This window comes from Bos indicus, chromosome 21 (genome assembly GCF_029378745.1).
Source record: "Bos indicus isolate NIAB-ARS_2022 breed Sahiwal x Tharparkar chromosome 21, NIAB-ARS_B.indTharparkar_mat_pri_1.0, whole genome shotgun sequence".
NCBI classification, from domain to species: Eukaryota; Metazoa; Chordata; class Mammalia; order Artiodactyla; family Bovidae; genus Bos; species Bos indicus.
The window spans coordinates 28100484-28115530 of NC_091780.1; the positions used below are offsets into that span (position 1 = coordinate 28100484).

A 15047-nucleotide genomic window follows, 5' to 3' on the forward strand; every position below is an offset into this window, starting at 1 on the left:
TTTTTCAGCAGACTGGCTGCAGTGACTTGGCCACTTGGATTTCTTTGTTGAGGCTGAAGAAGGAAAGAGCTTCTATTTTTTAAATGTGGACAGAGGTGGGCTGTTCTAGGCCACATCTTTGTTTCAGGGGACATGTTTGCACGCCGCTTGGTGGGCAGGAAGTGTTCACTCGGAAGTTCCTGGCCTGTGAGCTGTGCCACTGCCCCAGTTTCCAGGAATACAAACTCCCCATGAGAGGGACTGGACATGTACCCTTGGAGTGGGTAGGTCTGGCCACCATCTGTAACCTTGATTCCTTTTGTTTTTTACACAAATTCATTTATTTAATATAGATATGTATTTTCATAAATGAGTATAGTATTTTACAACCTGTGTATTTTACTTATTGTATTTTTCATGAAATGGTTGTAATCTTTTTAATGATTGTAATACTCATCAAACTATTTTATTGTAATGTACAAATTGTGTGTTATTGGACATTAAATAATTTTGCTTCTCCTTATTTTAAACAGTGTAATGGTGAGATGGACATCCTTTTTAGGCTATATCTTTGTGCATATACACAATTGTTTATCTAGTGTACATTCCTAGATTTGGAATTGCCAGACCAGAGGGCATACATCTTTTGAAAGGCTTTAAATTTCCATTTGCAAATTACTTTCCAGAAAGGTTACGCCTTTTAAAAATTATAACCGTTTTCATTTTTCTCCTCTCTCATCTCTTTATTGAACTGTAATTGCTTTATGATGTTGTGTTAGTTTCTGCTGCGTGGCAAAGCGAACATGGGAAGTCTGTAAAGTGATGCTCTGTACTCTTGGTGCATCCTCATGGTCACCTGTGTTCTAGGAAACACTGGACACCTTGCCTCTCCCTGGGAGCAGGTCTCTGAAATGTTCCCATCAGTTTCAGGTTTGGGGCTGGGGTGATTGAGGAGGATGTTCAGACCCTGCAGGGTCCATTCTCAGTGACAGTTTTCCTGCTGTGGGACTGCGTCTGGTGTGTGAGCTGCTCTGGGGAAGCACTGTGGATCTGCCAGCATCTAGCGATGCTGTAGAGACAAGACCACACATGAGCTGCTCACATTCCCTAGAGGACAGGAAGAGGGTTTCCACTGACCTCCCTTCCCCCAGGCACTCATCCTCCACTGTCTCCCCAAGGGGCTGGAAGAGAAATCCTGTAAGTCTTGTGCCTGCTGAGAATTGCCCAGGGATTCTATGGTTTGTGGGATGAAATGTAGGGTTCTGGATGGTGGGGTTCAGGACCTCCCTGGTTTGGGCCCATGGGATCTTTGCAATGCCCTGCAGTACCATGACCTGTACCCCTGAAGTGGCAGCTACATCCCTTGCACCCTCCTGGGTTCCCTCTTGTGGTGGCCCACAGTGCCGTCCTCTCTCTGGTGTCCCCTCATCCTGGACCCCTGCCACATCAAGCCTATGAGGCTGGGGCTCACATCCAGTGTCTGTGTGGCACTCAGCCTGGACGGTTCCTGGCAAATCCTGTCAGTGGTGTTGTTTGGAGCAAAGAGGAAGCAGAGGCTTGTGTGTGCTGGGAGTCAGAGGGGAGCGGTAGGGAGACTGGAGATGGGCTTCAGGGGCAGCAGATTAGACTTGGAAGGGCAGGACACCTCCTCCCTGGCTTCATGTTTTTGGAATGAAGGCTTCTCTTTTTCTTTTTGAGAGTAAATAACCTGATCTTATGACCATTGCCTCGGTCACCTGGGCTCTTCCACCTAGGAACCATCTTCATGAAGTCATTAGTGAGATGGCCAGCAAGCACATGAAAAGATGCTCAGCATCACTGATCATGAGGGAAATGAAAATCAGAACTACAGTAGGGTACCATCTCACACTGGCCAGAGAGCCCATTGTTAGACAGTCTACAAATAATAAATGCTGGAGAGAGTGTGGCAAAAAGGAAACCTTCCTACACTGATGCTGGGAATGTCAATTGGTGCAGCCACTATTGGAGAAGGCAATGGCACCCCACTCCAGTACTCTTGCCTGGAAAATCCCATGGATGGAGGAGCCTGGTAGGCTGCAGTCCATGGGGTCGCGAAGAGTCGGATACGACTCAGAGACTTCACTTTCACTTTTCACTTTCATGCATTGGAGAAGGAAATGGCAACCCACTCCAGTGTTCTTGCCTTGGGAATCCCGGGGACGGGGGAGCCTGGTGGGCTGCCGTCTATGGGGTCACACAGAGCCGGACACAACTGAAGTGACTTAGCAGCAGCAGCAGCCACTATGGAGAACAGTATGGAGATTCCTTAAAATACTAAAAATAGAGCTATTATATGATCCAGCAACCCCATTCCTGGGCTTATATCCAAAAAAGACACATGTACCCTGTTGTTCAGTACAGCACTATTTACAGTAGCCAAAATGTAGAAATGACCTCAATGTTTATCCGCAGATGAATGAATAAAGATGATGTGGTACATATATCCTATGGAATTTTACTCCACCATAAAAAATGAAAGGATGCCACTTGCACCAATATGGATGGACCTAGAGATGACCATATTAAGTAAATGAAATAAAAACAAATATCATATAATATCATCATATCTAAAAATGACATAAATGAACATATTTACAAAACAGAAACAGGTTCACAGACATAGAAAATAAACTATGATTACCAAAGGTGAAAGGGTAGGGAGAGGAATAAATAGGGAGTTTGGAATTAACAGATACACACTACTATATATAAACTAGACAATCAACAAAGACCTGTGGTATAGGATGGGGAAACATATTCAATATCTTGTAATAATATATGATGGAAAAGGATCTGAAAAAGAAGATATATATATATATACCTATATGTATATAACTGAATCACTCTCTATATACCAGAAACTAACACAGCATGGTTAGCTAACTGTATGCCAATTAAATAAAAGAGAAGTCATGAATGAGCAGGGAGTTGAGGGGAAGCAGCATGTGTCCTGGGGAGTCACCAGGGTCCCCTTTTCCTCCTCCAGCCCTGGTGCTCTCATGTCTCTTTGGCAGGGCATGCAATGGTCCTGGCACCGGAGTCAGCTGAGGTGGGGTGTCCTGTCATCTGAACGGGCCAGGTTCTGACTCTCCTGTCATCCTTCCTCCCTGCAGTGGCTGCCGCCTGGTGACGATGGCCGTATGAGCCCCACCATGGCCCACTGGAAGCGTCAGAGCACAGTGAGCAGCCTGCTGGACCACAGGGTGAGACCGGGCCTGGAGCCCAAGAGCAAGGACATGGAGGAACTAGCCCTGGAAGAGTACATGCCCACTGGACTGGAGCTAGCGGCCCTGTGGCCTGAGAGGCCGTTGCCTGCCCAGAAGGGCGGCCCTGATGGGTACTTTGGCTCCAACTAGAGTAAACAACACCTCGGAGGAGGAGGACTACGACGAGGGGCTGCCTGAAGAGGAGGGCATCACCTATTACATCCGCTACTGCCCCAAGGACAACAGCTACCTGCAGGGGACGGACTGCAACAGGCAGGGCTACTTGGCCCACCTAGAGATGCCATCTGGAGATGGATGAGTGCCAGGAGGTGGTGGAGGAGTGGACAGAGCCAGGGCCAGCGACTCCCCAGAGGTCTGCCCACTTGCCAAGTCTGGCCGTGGCCCCAGCAGACACAAGGGCAGGCCCAAGTTGCTGAACCTCCCTCGAGGCCAAGCACCCTGCCGATGCCCAGAGGAGCTTCAAGACCAGGACCCAGGAAGAGAGGCCTAAGTGGCCCCAAGAGGAGGTAAGATTCTGGCTGGCCCTGGGGAAGCGGAGGGAGGGGGTGAGAGCAAAGGTGTCTGTGCAGCCCGCAGGTCAGAACTCGAGCCAGCTCTCCACGTGTTCAGTTATATGTGGACTTCCTTGCCACTCCTGTTCACCCATTGGATGCTTGTAGTAAATGCTGAGGCAATCTTGTTGAGGCTGATTGGCAGCCAGGGCTCCCAGCAGACACCCAGCTCCACAGCAGAGCTTGGGTCCTTTCCCTGCTTGCTCTGGATCTGCTCGGGTAGGGGTGGTCCCTGAGACTGTTGTCCCTCCCCAGGTGGTTTCAGTCAGTCACAGGCATCTGGTACTGCTGGCAAGTGCAGACAGCAGCAGCCAGTGGTTGGGGCAGCCCAGCAGCGAGGGGCAACGACTGAGTGCATTTCACAGGGGCGGTTGAATCTGATGACACTTCTCTGAAAGCTTGGGGCCCTTGGTGTGATTGGCAGTTCACTGTGAATAACCATTTTGCAAATAATTATTTGGAAGTCTTGGAGAAGAAATGCATGCTAATAAGGCCAGTAGATTTAAGCGTAATCTACTTTTTCTTAATTATAGCAAAGTAAGTGTGTATTGTAATAAAACACTTCTGAAAAGCTGCTTTTCAAAATAAAACTTACATGTGTATAAAAAGAAGATATGATTATTATATGCATATGAAGGAACTTCTATTTGACTAATTCTGTGGACAAATGAGAATGAACTGCTTTAATATTTTTTTTATTGGGGTATAGTTGCTTTACAATGTTGTCTTAGTTTCTGCTGAACAACAAAGTGAATCTGCTATACGTATACATGTATCCCCCTCAATCTTGAACCTCCCATCCCGCCAGCCCACCCCTCTAGGTCTTCACAGAGCACAGAGCTGAGCTTCCTATGCTATACAGCACCTTCCCACTAGCTATCTGTTTTACACAGGGTAGCATATGTACCTCAATGCTACTCTCTCAATTTGTCCCACCTTCCCTTTCCCACTGTGCCCACATGTCTGTTCTCTACGTCTGTGTCTCTATTCCTGCCCTGCAAAAAGGTTCATCTGTACCATTGTTCTAGGTTCCATACATATGCATTAATATATAATATTTATTTCTCTTTCTGACTTCACTCTGTATGACAGACTGTAAGTCCATCCACATCTCTACAAATGACCCAATTTCATCACTTTTTATGGCTGAGTAATATTCCATTTCATATATGTGCTTTTTTAAAGCCTTCGTGAACATTATTTTTTCCCCAGAAGAGTTCATAAATTTGAGAAGTTTAGATCGTGAGAGCTTGTGTTTGGGCAGCAAGTCCTATTGACTCACTGTTAGATTTATGGAAGTTCCCTTTGATGTCTTTTGTTTTTTTTTAAAGATTGTTAAGCATAAGTTGACTTCACTTTCGGGGTGTTCCTGTGATTCAAGGCAGTTCTGTGTACACTGGGGCTTTGAGCTGTAAAGAAACTGCTGTTGCATTAGCGGGTGTGGGGCAACCCCCCTCCCTATGAGGGTGGTGGCTCCAGAGTTTCTGAACTTAACTTGCCTTCCTTCAGAGTTCACTCTCCCACCAACACCACTCCCGATCTCCTGGCCTGGCTGCATCTGCAAGCCCTCCATGTGGCCCAAGAAAGTTGCCCTTGTCACGTGCTAAGCCCTGGGGTGCAGAGATGAAAGTGACTTGAGCTTGCATGGAGAACCTCGTTCTAGAGGGAGAGACTCTCCATCCATCTGGGTGGGGCTGGGTGCTTAGTGAGGCACCTGCCCAGCCCATGAGTCCCAGGCAGGCTTCCTGGGGACAGGTTCCCTTGTGGGTGATAAACAGGGAGGCCTGGAACTTTGAGGGGGGCTTTGGGGAATCCATCAATCAGGCGGGCTGAACATAGAGGTCGTGGGTGTCCTCAGTGTGCAGCGGGATCTGGGGTTGTGACAGGGCCAGGAGAACAGGTGGAAGTGAAGGACCTGGCTTGAGGATGGTGACGAGAGAGGGACAGAGCTGGGCCATCAGGGGGCTGGGAGCCTTGAGAGGGCTGAGGGGCAGGACATTGGGAAGGCCCTGAGCATCTCAGGTGGATGGCCAGGGCAGAGGCTCCTGAGTGGGAGCACCAGGGGGTGAGTGGGCAGCGTCTATGAGAACAGGTGCCAAGGAAGAGGGCGCCTGCTGTGTGGGGAGCTGGAATTGCACTGCTTTGACTCGAACAGCACAATGTGTCAGCAGTGTGTTTCCAGGGCAGATTACAGGGAACAGAGAGGTGGGTGGGGGACTGGGGCACGGTGCTGGCCCCCCTGCATCTTCCATCCCTGAACACCGTCAGCATCCCCTACATATTTCAGGAACTTGAGACACATCCCAGGGGATCGGTTATTCACATAACATTCCCCAGGAAGTTCTGGGTTCCATAGGAGAATATGTAGCAACAGCTTCTGTTCAGAGAGAAAGACCACATTGCTGAGCATGAGATTGGGAGATGGAACAGCGTGACAGAGGCAGTCACGGGGTTTGCACCCCAAAGCACTCAGATCACGGTCAGTGCTAACTGGTTACTAAGAAAGGCACGGCCATGTGGTGATAGGAAGCTAACCAAGAATAGCTTCCAGCCCTGCATTAGAGCATGCCACGGACAGTTTAGAAAGGCTGAGAAGGGGGTATGGCACAGGAGGGTGCCCCAGGAGATGAGGGTGGACTCCAGACCCTGCCAGGACCACTGTCAGCCTTCCCAGGAGAAAAGCTTGTCTCTCCGCCAGAGACCAAGCCCAGGCCCAGACTGCTGGAGTGAACAGATGCTTGGATTTGGGCTTGCCGGGTCCCTCCAGTTCATTCCAGCAGCGAACAGATGGTCCTCTTCAAGAATGGTGACTGAGCTGGCCGTGCGCTGTCCTTGGTGCTGATGCACCAGAGTCTGCCCCTCTGCTGGCCACTTGCACTGCGCTGGGTGCAACAAGGCTGGATAGGTCAGGGAGCCTGATCTAGACTTTGGATGAGGGGCTATGGCTCAGGACAGTACTGGGGCACCAGGTCAGCTTTGGGGGATGTTGCTGTTGGCTCCCCTAGTGGCTCAGATGGTAAAGCATCTGCCTACAATGTGGAAGACCTGGGTTCGATCCCTGGGTTGGGAAAATCCCCTGGAGAAGGAAATGGCAACCCATTCCAGTACTTTTGCTTGAAAAATCCCATGGACCGAGGAGCCTGGTAAGCTACAGTCCACAGAGTTGCAAAGAGTCGGACATGACTGAGTGACTTCACAATCAGCTGTTGGGGGCATTGCCTATTTACCCTCCTTGGTCAGTCCTCCTCTCCACCAGCCTGAACACTTGCAGATGGCCTCAGGTTCTGCCTCCATTGCCCATTTTGACCTCTGGTGCAGCCCTGCCCTGCCCTGCCCCTGACCCCTCCCACTTAGACTTTGGGTCTCATGCTTCCCTCAAAGTAGCCCTTGGTGCCAGCTGGGAGGCCTGTATCCCCACTTTTAACTCCCGGAGCCTCAGGTTTCTGACTGTGAATGGTTATGCTCTGTTGAAGACTCACCCACCCCAGTGTCTTCCTCAGAAGGGTTCAGACCCAGACCACCCCCACCAGAGCCAGGTCTCTGGTGCTTCTGGGGTTCTCTGGCTGCTGCATCTACTTCTTCCTCCTGTGTGTGTGTCTGTCAGCTCAGTTGTGTCCAACTTTGCGACACCATGGACCCCATGGACTGTAGCCCCCCAGGCTCCTTTGTCCATGGGATTCTCTAAGCAAGAATACTGGAGTGGATTGTCATGCCCTCCTCCAGGGGATCTTCCCCACCCAAGGACTGAACTTTCATCTCTTATGTCTCTTGCTTTGGTAGGTGGGTTCTTTACCTCTAACACCACCTGGGAAGGCCATTTATTAGAACCAATTTATTCAAATGAGTGTATTTTTCGCACAGGTAAGTTGCCTTTGCCCTCAACAGCGGCCCCTGCTCCTGGTGTTTTGTGTCCAGCCTGTGCTACCAGATAGTGCTCTACTCTCAGGGCTCCATGAAGGACAGGTTCGGGGGTCCCTGCCACATTAGCATATTTCAGTTCACACATTTCACTCGCCTCTCCCTACCCAGTGGTGAACAGTAGGAATTCCAGTGGTTGGCACTGAAACCCCCTCACCGGAGTTACTTAATGAGAGATGTGTCCTGGCTATCTGCGTTGGCTGTGAAAGTCAGAGGTAACCCTGGCTGGCATTTTATTTGGAGGTGTGCCTGGCTGCTGTGCCATGGGGAGGGCACAAAGGGTTGAATAGCATCTTCCTCTAAGATGCCAGGACCCCACATCCACATGGGCCTCCAACCATGCTCATTTTGGACACTGTGTCGCCTGCTGTCAAGCCCCCCACCCCAGCTGTGAGATGAAGACGTGAGCACCAGATGGGTTCTCCCAAGGAAAATCAGCAGAAGCTGCACCCTGCCTCTCTGGAAACAACCCTAGCTGTTTATCATGAGATGCGGTTGCATGGTGATGAGAGGTCCAAGGGATTTAGAGGAAATGTTGCTCCAGAGGGAAGGGTCCAGGCTGTGGAAGCTTTGGGGAGAAGCCGCCCTTTGACGTGGACCTGAGACCTTGTGTCGCCTGTGGTCACTGCATGCTGTGGCCCCATGCTGAGGTGTTGGGGTGGGGGTGGGATGGTGTGAGGCACTGATGTCCAGCCAGCCTGGGTTCCCTGGCCAAGCCCAAACTGCGTCCCCCAGAGGGGGGATCTCTTCCATTTCTTGGACGCACCCAACACAAGGCAGGTGGCAGTCCTGGAGGTTTCTCCACTGTGTATCTGGCACCTTGATGAGAGTCTGTTACCCTACATGATGGTCCTCTTCCTGCCAGAAAAGTTAGGATCTAGCCCAAGCAGTAACATTTGTGGAAGGAGTTCTTAGTTCTTTCAGGCTGCTAAACCAGAGTATCATAAACCAGGGGACTTAGAAACAGCATGCATTTATTTCTCTCAGGTCTGGATGCTGTTAAGTCCAAGGTTAAGGTGCAAGCAGATTAGGTGTCTGGTGAAAACCTCTTTCCTTAACAGCAATCTTCCTTTAAAAAAAATAATATCTTAAAAATAACGTTATTTATTTATAAGTAAGTTTAAGTATAATGTATACCTATGTAACAAACACCTTCTTCCAACAACATGAGATGACTCTACACATAGACATCACTAGATGATCAGTCCCAAAATTAGATTGATTATATTCTTTGTTTCCAAAGATAGAGAAACTCGAAACAGACAGCAAAAATAAGACTGGGAGCTGACTGTGGCTCAAATTTTTCTTATGGCAAAATTCAGGCTTAAATTGAAGAATGTAGGGAAAACCACTGGGCCATTCAGGTATGACCAAAATCAAATCCCCTATGATTATACAATGGAAGTGACAAATAGATTCAAGGGATTAGATCTGATAGAGTGCCAGAAGAACTATGGACAGAGGTTCATAACATTGTACAGGAGGCAGGTATCAAAACCACCCCCAAGAAAAAGAAATGCAAAAAGGCAAAATGGTTGTCTAAGGAGGTCTTACAAATAGCTTAGAAGAGAAGAGAAGCAAAAGGCAAAGGAGAAAAGGAAAGATATACCTATCTGAATTTAGAGTCCCAGAGAATAGCAAGGAGAGATAAGAAAGACTTTTTAAGTGAACAATGCAAAGAAATAGAGGAAAACAACAGAATGGGAAAGACTAGAGATCTCTTCAAGAAAATCAGAGATACCAAGGGAGCATTTCATGCAAAGATAGGCACAATAAAAGACATAAATGGTAGAAGATATTAAGGAGAAGTGGCAAGAATACATAGATGAATTATTATACACAAAAGATCTTCATGACCCAGATAGCCACAATGGTGTGATCACTCACCTAGATCCACACATCTAGAGTGTGAAGTCAAGTGGGCCTTAGAAAGCATCATTATGAATAAAGCTAGTGGAGGTGATAGAATTCCAGCTGAGCCATTTCAAATCCTAAAGATGATGCTGTTAAAGTGCTACACTCAGTATGCTAGAAAATATGGAAAACTCAGCAGTGGCCACAGGACTGGAAAAGGTCCATTTTCATTCCAATCCCAAAGAAAGGCAATGCCAAAGGATGTTCAAACTACCACACAATTGCACTTATTTCACATACTAGCAAGGTAATGCTCAAAATCCTTCAAGCTAGGCTTCAACAGTATGTCAACCAAGAACTTCCAGATGTACAAGCTGGATTCAGAAAAATCAGAGGAACCAGATATCAAATTGCCAACATTGGTTGAATCATAGAAAAAGCAAGAGAGTTCCAGAAAAACATCTACTTCTGCTCCATTGACTACACTAAAGCCTTTGACTGTGTGGATCACAGCAAGCTGGAAAATTCTTGAAGAGATGGGAACACCTTACCTGCCTCTTGAAAAACCTGTATGCAGGTCAAGAAGCAACAGTTAGAACCGGACATGCAACAATGGACTGGTTCCAAATTGGGAAAGGAGTACATCAAGGATATATATTGTCACCCTACTTATTTAACTTATATGCAGAGTACTTCATGTGAAATGCCAGACTGGATGAAGCACAAGCTGGAATCAAGATTGCCGGGAGAAATATCAATAACATCACATATGCAGATGACACCACCCTTCTGGCAGAAAGTGAAGAGGAATTAAAGAGCCTCTTGATGAAGGTGAAAGAGGAGAGTGAAAAAGCTGGCTTAAAACTCAACATTCAAAAAACTAAGATCTTGGCATCGGGTTCCATCACTTCATGGAAAATAGACAGGAAAGCGATGAAAACAGTGAGAGACTTTATTTTCCTGGGCTCCAAAATCACTGAGGACGGTGACCACAGCCATGAAATTTCTAGCTCCTTGGAAGAAAAGCAGTGACAAACCTAGACAGCGTATTAAAAAGCAGAAACATCACTTTGCCTACAAAGGCTCATATAATCAAAGTTATGGTTTTTCCAGTGGTCGTGCATGGATGTGAGAGTTGGATCATGAAGAAGGTTGAGCCCTGAAGAATTGATGCATTCGAATTGTGGTCGTGGAGAAGACTCTTGAGAGTCGCTTGGACGTCAAGGGTATCAAACCAGTCAATCCTAAAGGAAATCAACCCTGAATATTCCTTGGAAAGACTGATGCTGAAGCTGAAGCTCCAATACTTTGGCCACCTAATCCGAAGATCGAACTCATTGGAAAAGACCCTGATGCTGGGAAAGATTGAAGGCAGGAGGAGAAGGGGACGACAGAGGACAAGTTGGTTGGACGGCATCACCAACTCAATAGGCATTAGTTTGAGCAAACTCCAGGAGATGGTGAAGGACAGGGAAGTCTGGTGTGCTCCAGTCCATGGGGTCACAAAGAATAGAACACTACTGAGTGAATGAACAACAACAACTGTTATGCAGAACATACAAGTAAGCATATTGAAGATGGCCTTGAGATCAGGTACATATATGAACAACATGAAGGGATACACAAAGATTTGGTTTGGCCAGCTGAAGCTATCCCATAGTCATATACGGATGAGAGTGTTGGGCCATAAAGAAGGCTGAGCACTGAAGAATTGATGTTTTAAACTGTGGTGCTGGAGAAGACTCTTGAGAGTCCCTTGGACTGCAAGGAGATCAAACCAGTCAGTCCTAAAGGAAATCAACCCTGAATATTCATTGGAAGGATTGATGTTGAAGCTGAAGCTCCAATAATTTGACCACCTGATGTGAAGAACTGACTCATTGGAAAGGACCCTGATGCTGGGAAAGACTGAAGGCAGGAGGAGAAGGGGGTGACAAAGGATGAGTTGGTTGGATGGCATCACTGACTCAAGGGACATGAGTCTGAGTAAACTCCGGGAGATAGTGAAGAACAGGGAAGCTGGGCATGCTGCAGTCCATGGGGTCACAAAGCACTGGACACAACTGAGTGACTGAATAACAACAAGCTCAAGCTGTATTTTTTCATCAGCAATTGGGAAAATGTTTGCTTTAAATACAGGTTTTTTTCTGTTTTTAAATTGGAATGTAATTGCTTTACAGTGCTGTGTTAATCTCTGCTGTTCAGTTCAGTTCAGTTCAGTCTCTCAGTTGTGTCCGACTCTTTGTGACCCCATGAATCACAGCACGCCAGGCCTCCCTGTCCATCACCAACTCCCGGAGTTCACTCAGACTCACATCCATTGAGTCAGTGATGCCATCCAGCCATCTCATCCTCTGTCGTCCCCTTCTCCTCCTGCCCCTAATCCCTCCCAGCATCAGAGTCTTTTCCAATGAGTCAACTCTTCACATGAGGTGGCCAAAGTACTGCAGTTTCAGCTTTAGCATCATTCCTTCCAAAGAAATCCCAGGGCTGATCTCCTTCAGAATGGACTGGTTGGATCTCCTTGCAGTCCAAGGGACTCTCAAGAGTCTTCTCCAACACCACAGTTCAAAAGCATCAATTCTTTGGTGCTCAGCTTTCTTCACAATCCAACTCTCACATCCATGCATGACCACTGGAAAAACCATAGCCTTGACTAGACGGACCTTTGTTGGCAAAGTAATGTCTCTGCTTTTCAATATGCTATCTAGGTTGGTCATAACTTTTCTTCCAAGGAGTAAGCGTCTTTTAATTTCATGGCTGCAGTCACCATCTGTAGTGATTTTGGAGCCCAGAAAAATAAAGTCTGACACTGTTTCCACTGTTTCCCCATCTATTTCCCATGAAGTGATGGGACCAGATGCCATGATCTTCATTTTCTGAATGTTGAGCTTTAAGCCAACTTTTTCACTCTCCTCTTTCACCTTCATCAAGAGGCTTTTTAGTTCCTCTTCACTTTCTGCCATAAGGGTGGTGTCATCTGCATATCTGAGGTTATTGATATTTCTCCCGGCAATCTTGATTCCAGCTTGTGTTTCTTCCAGCCCAGCATTTCTCATGATGTACTCTGCATATAAGTTAAATAAGCAGGGTGACAATATACGGCCTTGACGTACTCCTTTTCCTATTTGGAACAAGTCTATTGTTCCATGTCCAGTTCTAACTGTTGCTTCTTGACCTGCATATAGATTTCTCAAGAGGCAGGTCAGGTGGTCTGGTATTCCCATCACTTTCAGAATTTTCCAGTTTATTGTGATCCACACAGTCAAAGGCTTTGGCATAGTCAAAAGCCATACAACACTGTACAACAGTGTGAATCAGTTGTATGCATACATATATCCCTTCCCTCTTGAGCCTCCCTGTGACCCTCCACTCCCATCCCACCCCTCTAGGTCATCACAGAGTGCGGAGCTGAGCTCCTTGTGTTATACAGCAGCTTCCCACTAGCTATTGTAGTGTGTATATGTCAGTGCTACTTTCTGAATTCTTCCCATCCTCCCCTCCCCCACCTGTGTCCACAAACCCATTCTCTATGTCTGTGCCTCTGTTCCTGCCTTGCAGAGCTCTTAAGATATTCTTTGTATCACTGATGATATCCAGTTTCTCTACTATGTGTATTGGTATTGATTTGTCTCTATTCTGCTTCATTCACAAGTGCATTTTTACTTTGAGAATTCATATCTCTCTTTGATTATATAGAATTATTAAGTATCTCTTCAAATATTTCTACTGTTACTCCATCTGGTCCCTTTTTCTTTAGCTCAGGTTTGTTAGAACATCTGAAGCTGTACACCAGATCTCTTAATTTCACTCTAGTATATTTTTTCTGTCTCCGCCAGTCCCTGCTGTGTGCATGTGGCCTCAGATGCCAGTGGAGTGTTGTCCACAAACTTGCACCAAACTCTTGTTCAACAGGCAACACCAGGGAAGCATAGTTTATCACCTAACCATTGAGAAGAGCCTATTTCCCTTCATATAACCCAAAGGTTTATTAGTTTGGGAAGGATTAGGTCACCTTTTGTATTTCTATAAAATAATTATTTAGGGTACTATGTAGTAGGTTAAAAGTTGTTGACCTGTATATACTGACATGGAAAAATTGCTAAGACATCTTAAATAAAAAAGGAAACACAGATAATGCATACAATAGACATCATGTGCACCTGTACACACACACAATGTATGTGTGTGTATATATGTATACATACATACACACACACGTACAGGTGTACATGGCAACCTACTCCAGTACTCTTGTCTGGAGAATCCCATGGACTGAGGAGCCTGGAAGGCTACAGTCCATAGGGTCAAAAAGAGTCAGACATGACTGAAGTGACTTAGCATGGTTGCATATGTATGTAAACTTTAATTAATATGATGCCTGTTAGTCAGACTGCAGTCAGATGGCTGGCTGCAAAGTCAGCCATCATCAAAGAATTGATGCTTTCAAATTGTGGTGCTGGAGAAGACTCTGGAGAGTCCATTGGACTGAAAGGAGATCAATACCAGTCAATCTTAAAGGAAATCAACCCTGAATATTCATTGGAAGGACTTCATGCTGAAGCTGAAGCTCCAGTACTTTGGCCACCTGATGCGGAGAGCCAACTCATTGGAAAAGACCCTGATTCTGGGAAAGATTGAGGACAGGATGAGAAGGGGGCGACAGAGGATGAGATGGTTGGATGGCATCATTGACTCAAAGGACATGAGTTTGAGCAAGCTCTGGGAGATAGTGAAGGACAGGGAAGTCTGGCATGCTCCAGTTCATGGGGTTGCAAAGAGTTGGACATAACTGAGCAATTGAACAACAACAACAACAAAATTCAGGTTTAGAGGACACACAGTCCTTCAGAAGACCATCTTCCCTCGATACCATCTGCAAATTTAGGGTTTTCCAAACCCACCCTCATGCTCAGTAACTCCCTAGAAATGCTCATAATTCCCTAGTCAGGGAACTAGGATCCCACATGCTGCACTGCACAGTCAGAATAAAAGTAATAATCAGACAGTTGAGCAGAAGGGAGGTTTGGAGATTAGGGAAGTACTCATATTTGTTGAGTACCTTCTGTAAATTATGCTAAGAACTTGTTATCTGTTATCTCATTTTGATCTCTTGGCCATTTATATGGCAGCCCTCATCTCCCTCTTGTAAATGAGGCACCCAGGGCTCTTAGGAAGAATAATTTGTGAAGAATTATCAATAGAGCTGCCACAGGAACATGCTATGGAGTGGAGCAGACATCATTTAGGTCCTAAGGAGAAATAGTTACTAATGGAGAAAATTCTTAAGCATTGTGGTTCCTCACCTATGAAAATTTAGCAACCTCTTATTTGGTCTCTAGAAGTATTAAGCTGATTTTTGTGATGGTTAAAGACTTATTCTGCCCCAAAGCAGAGGATTAGACACATGAGTTTGCAAAGTTTTTTCTAAGTCTTATGATACTATAATTTGGTGTTTGTTTTTTTTTTTTTTTTGTGGTCTCAGAAGTGTTCTTGT

At 46.3% G+C, this 15047-nt stretch overlaps 1 protein-coding gene across 5 annotated transcripts in view; it reads left to right on the top strand.

Moving 5' to 3' along the window:
- The window catches only part of LOC109575654 (uncharacterized), a 90627-nt gene that overhangs the window by 36100 nt on the left and 39480 nt on the right, over positions 1–15047 (top strand). For all 5 annotated transcript variants that reach the window (XR_011562603.1, XR_011562604.1, XR_011562605.1 and 2 more), the window contains exon 2: positions 3114–3733. Coding sequence is in view for 2 of the 5 variants with exons in the window: in XM_070775259.1 (XP_070631360.1) it covers positions 3522–3733 (212 nt within the window). In the remaining 3 variants the exon portion in view is untranslated. The remainder of the gene's footprint in view (positions 1–3113; positions 3734–15047) is intronic.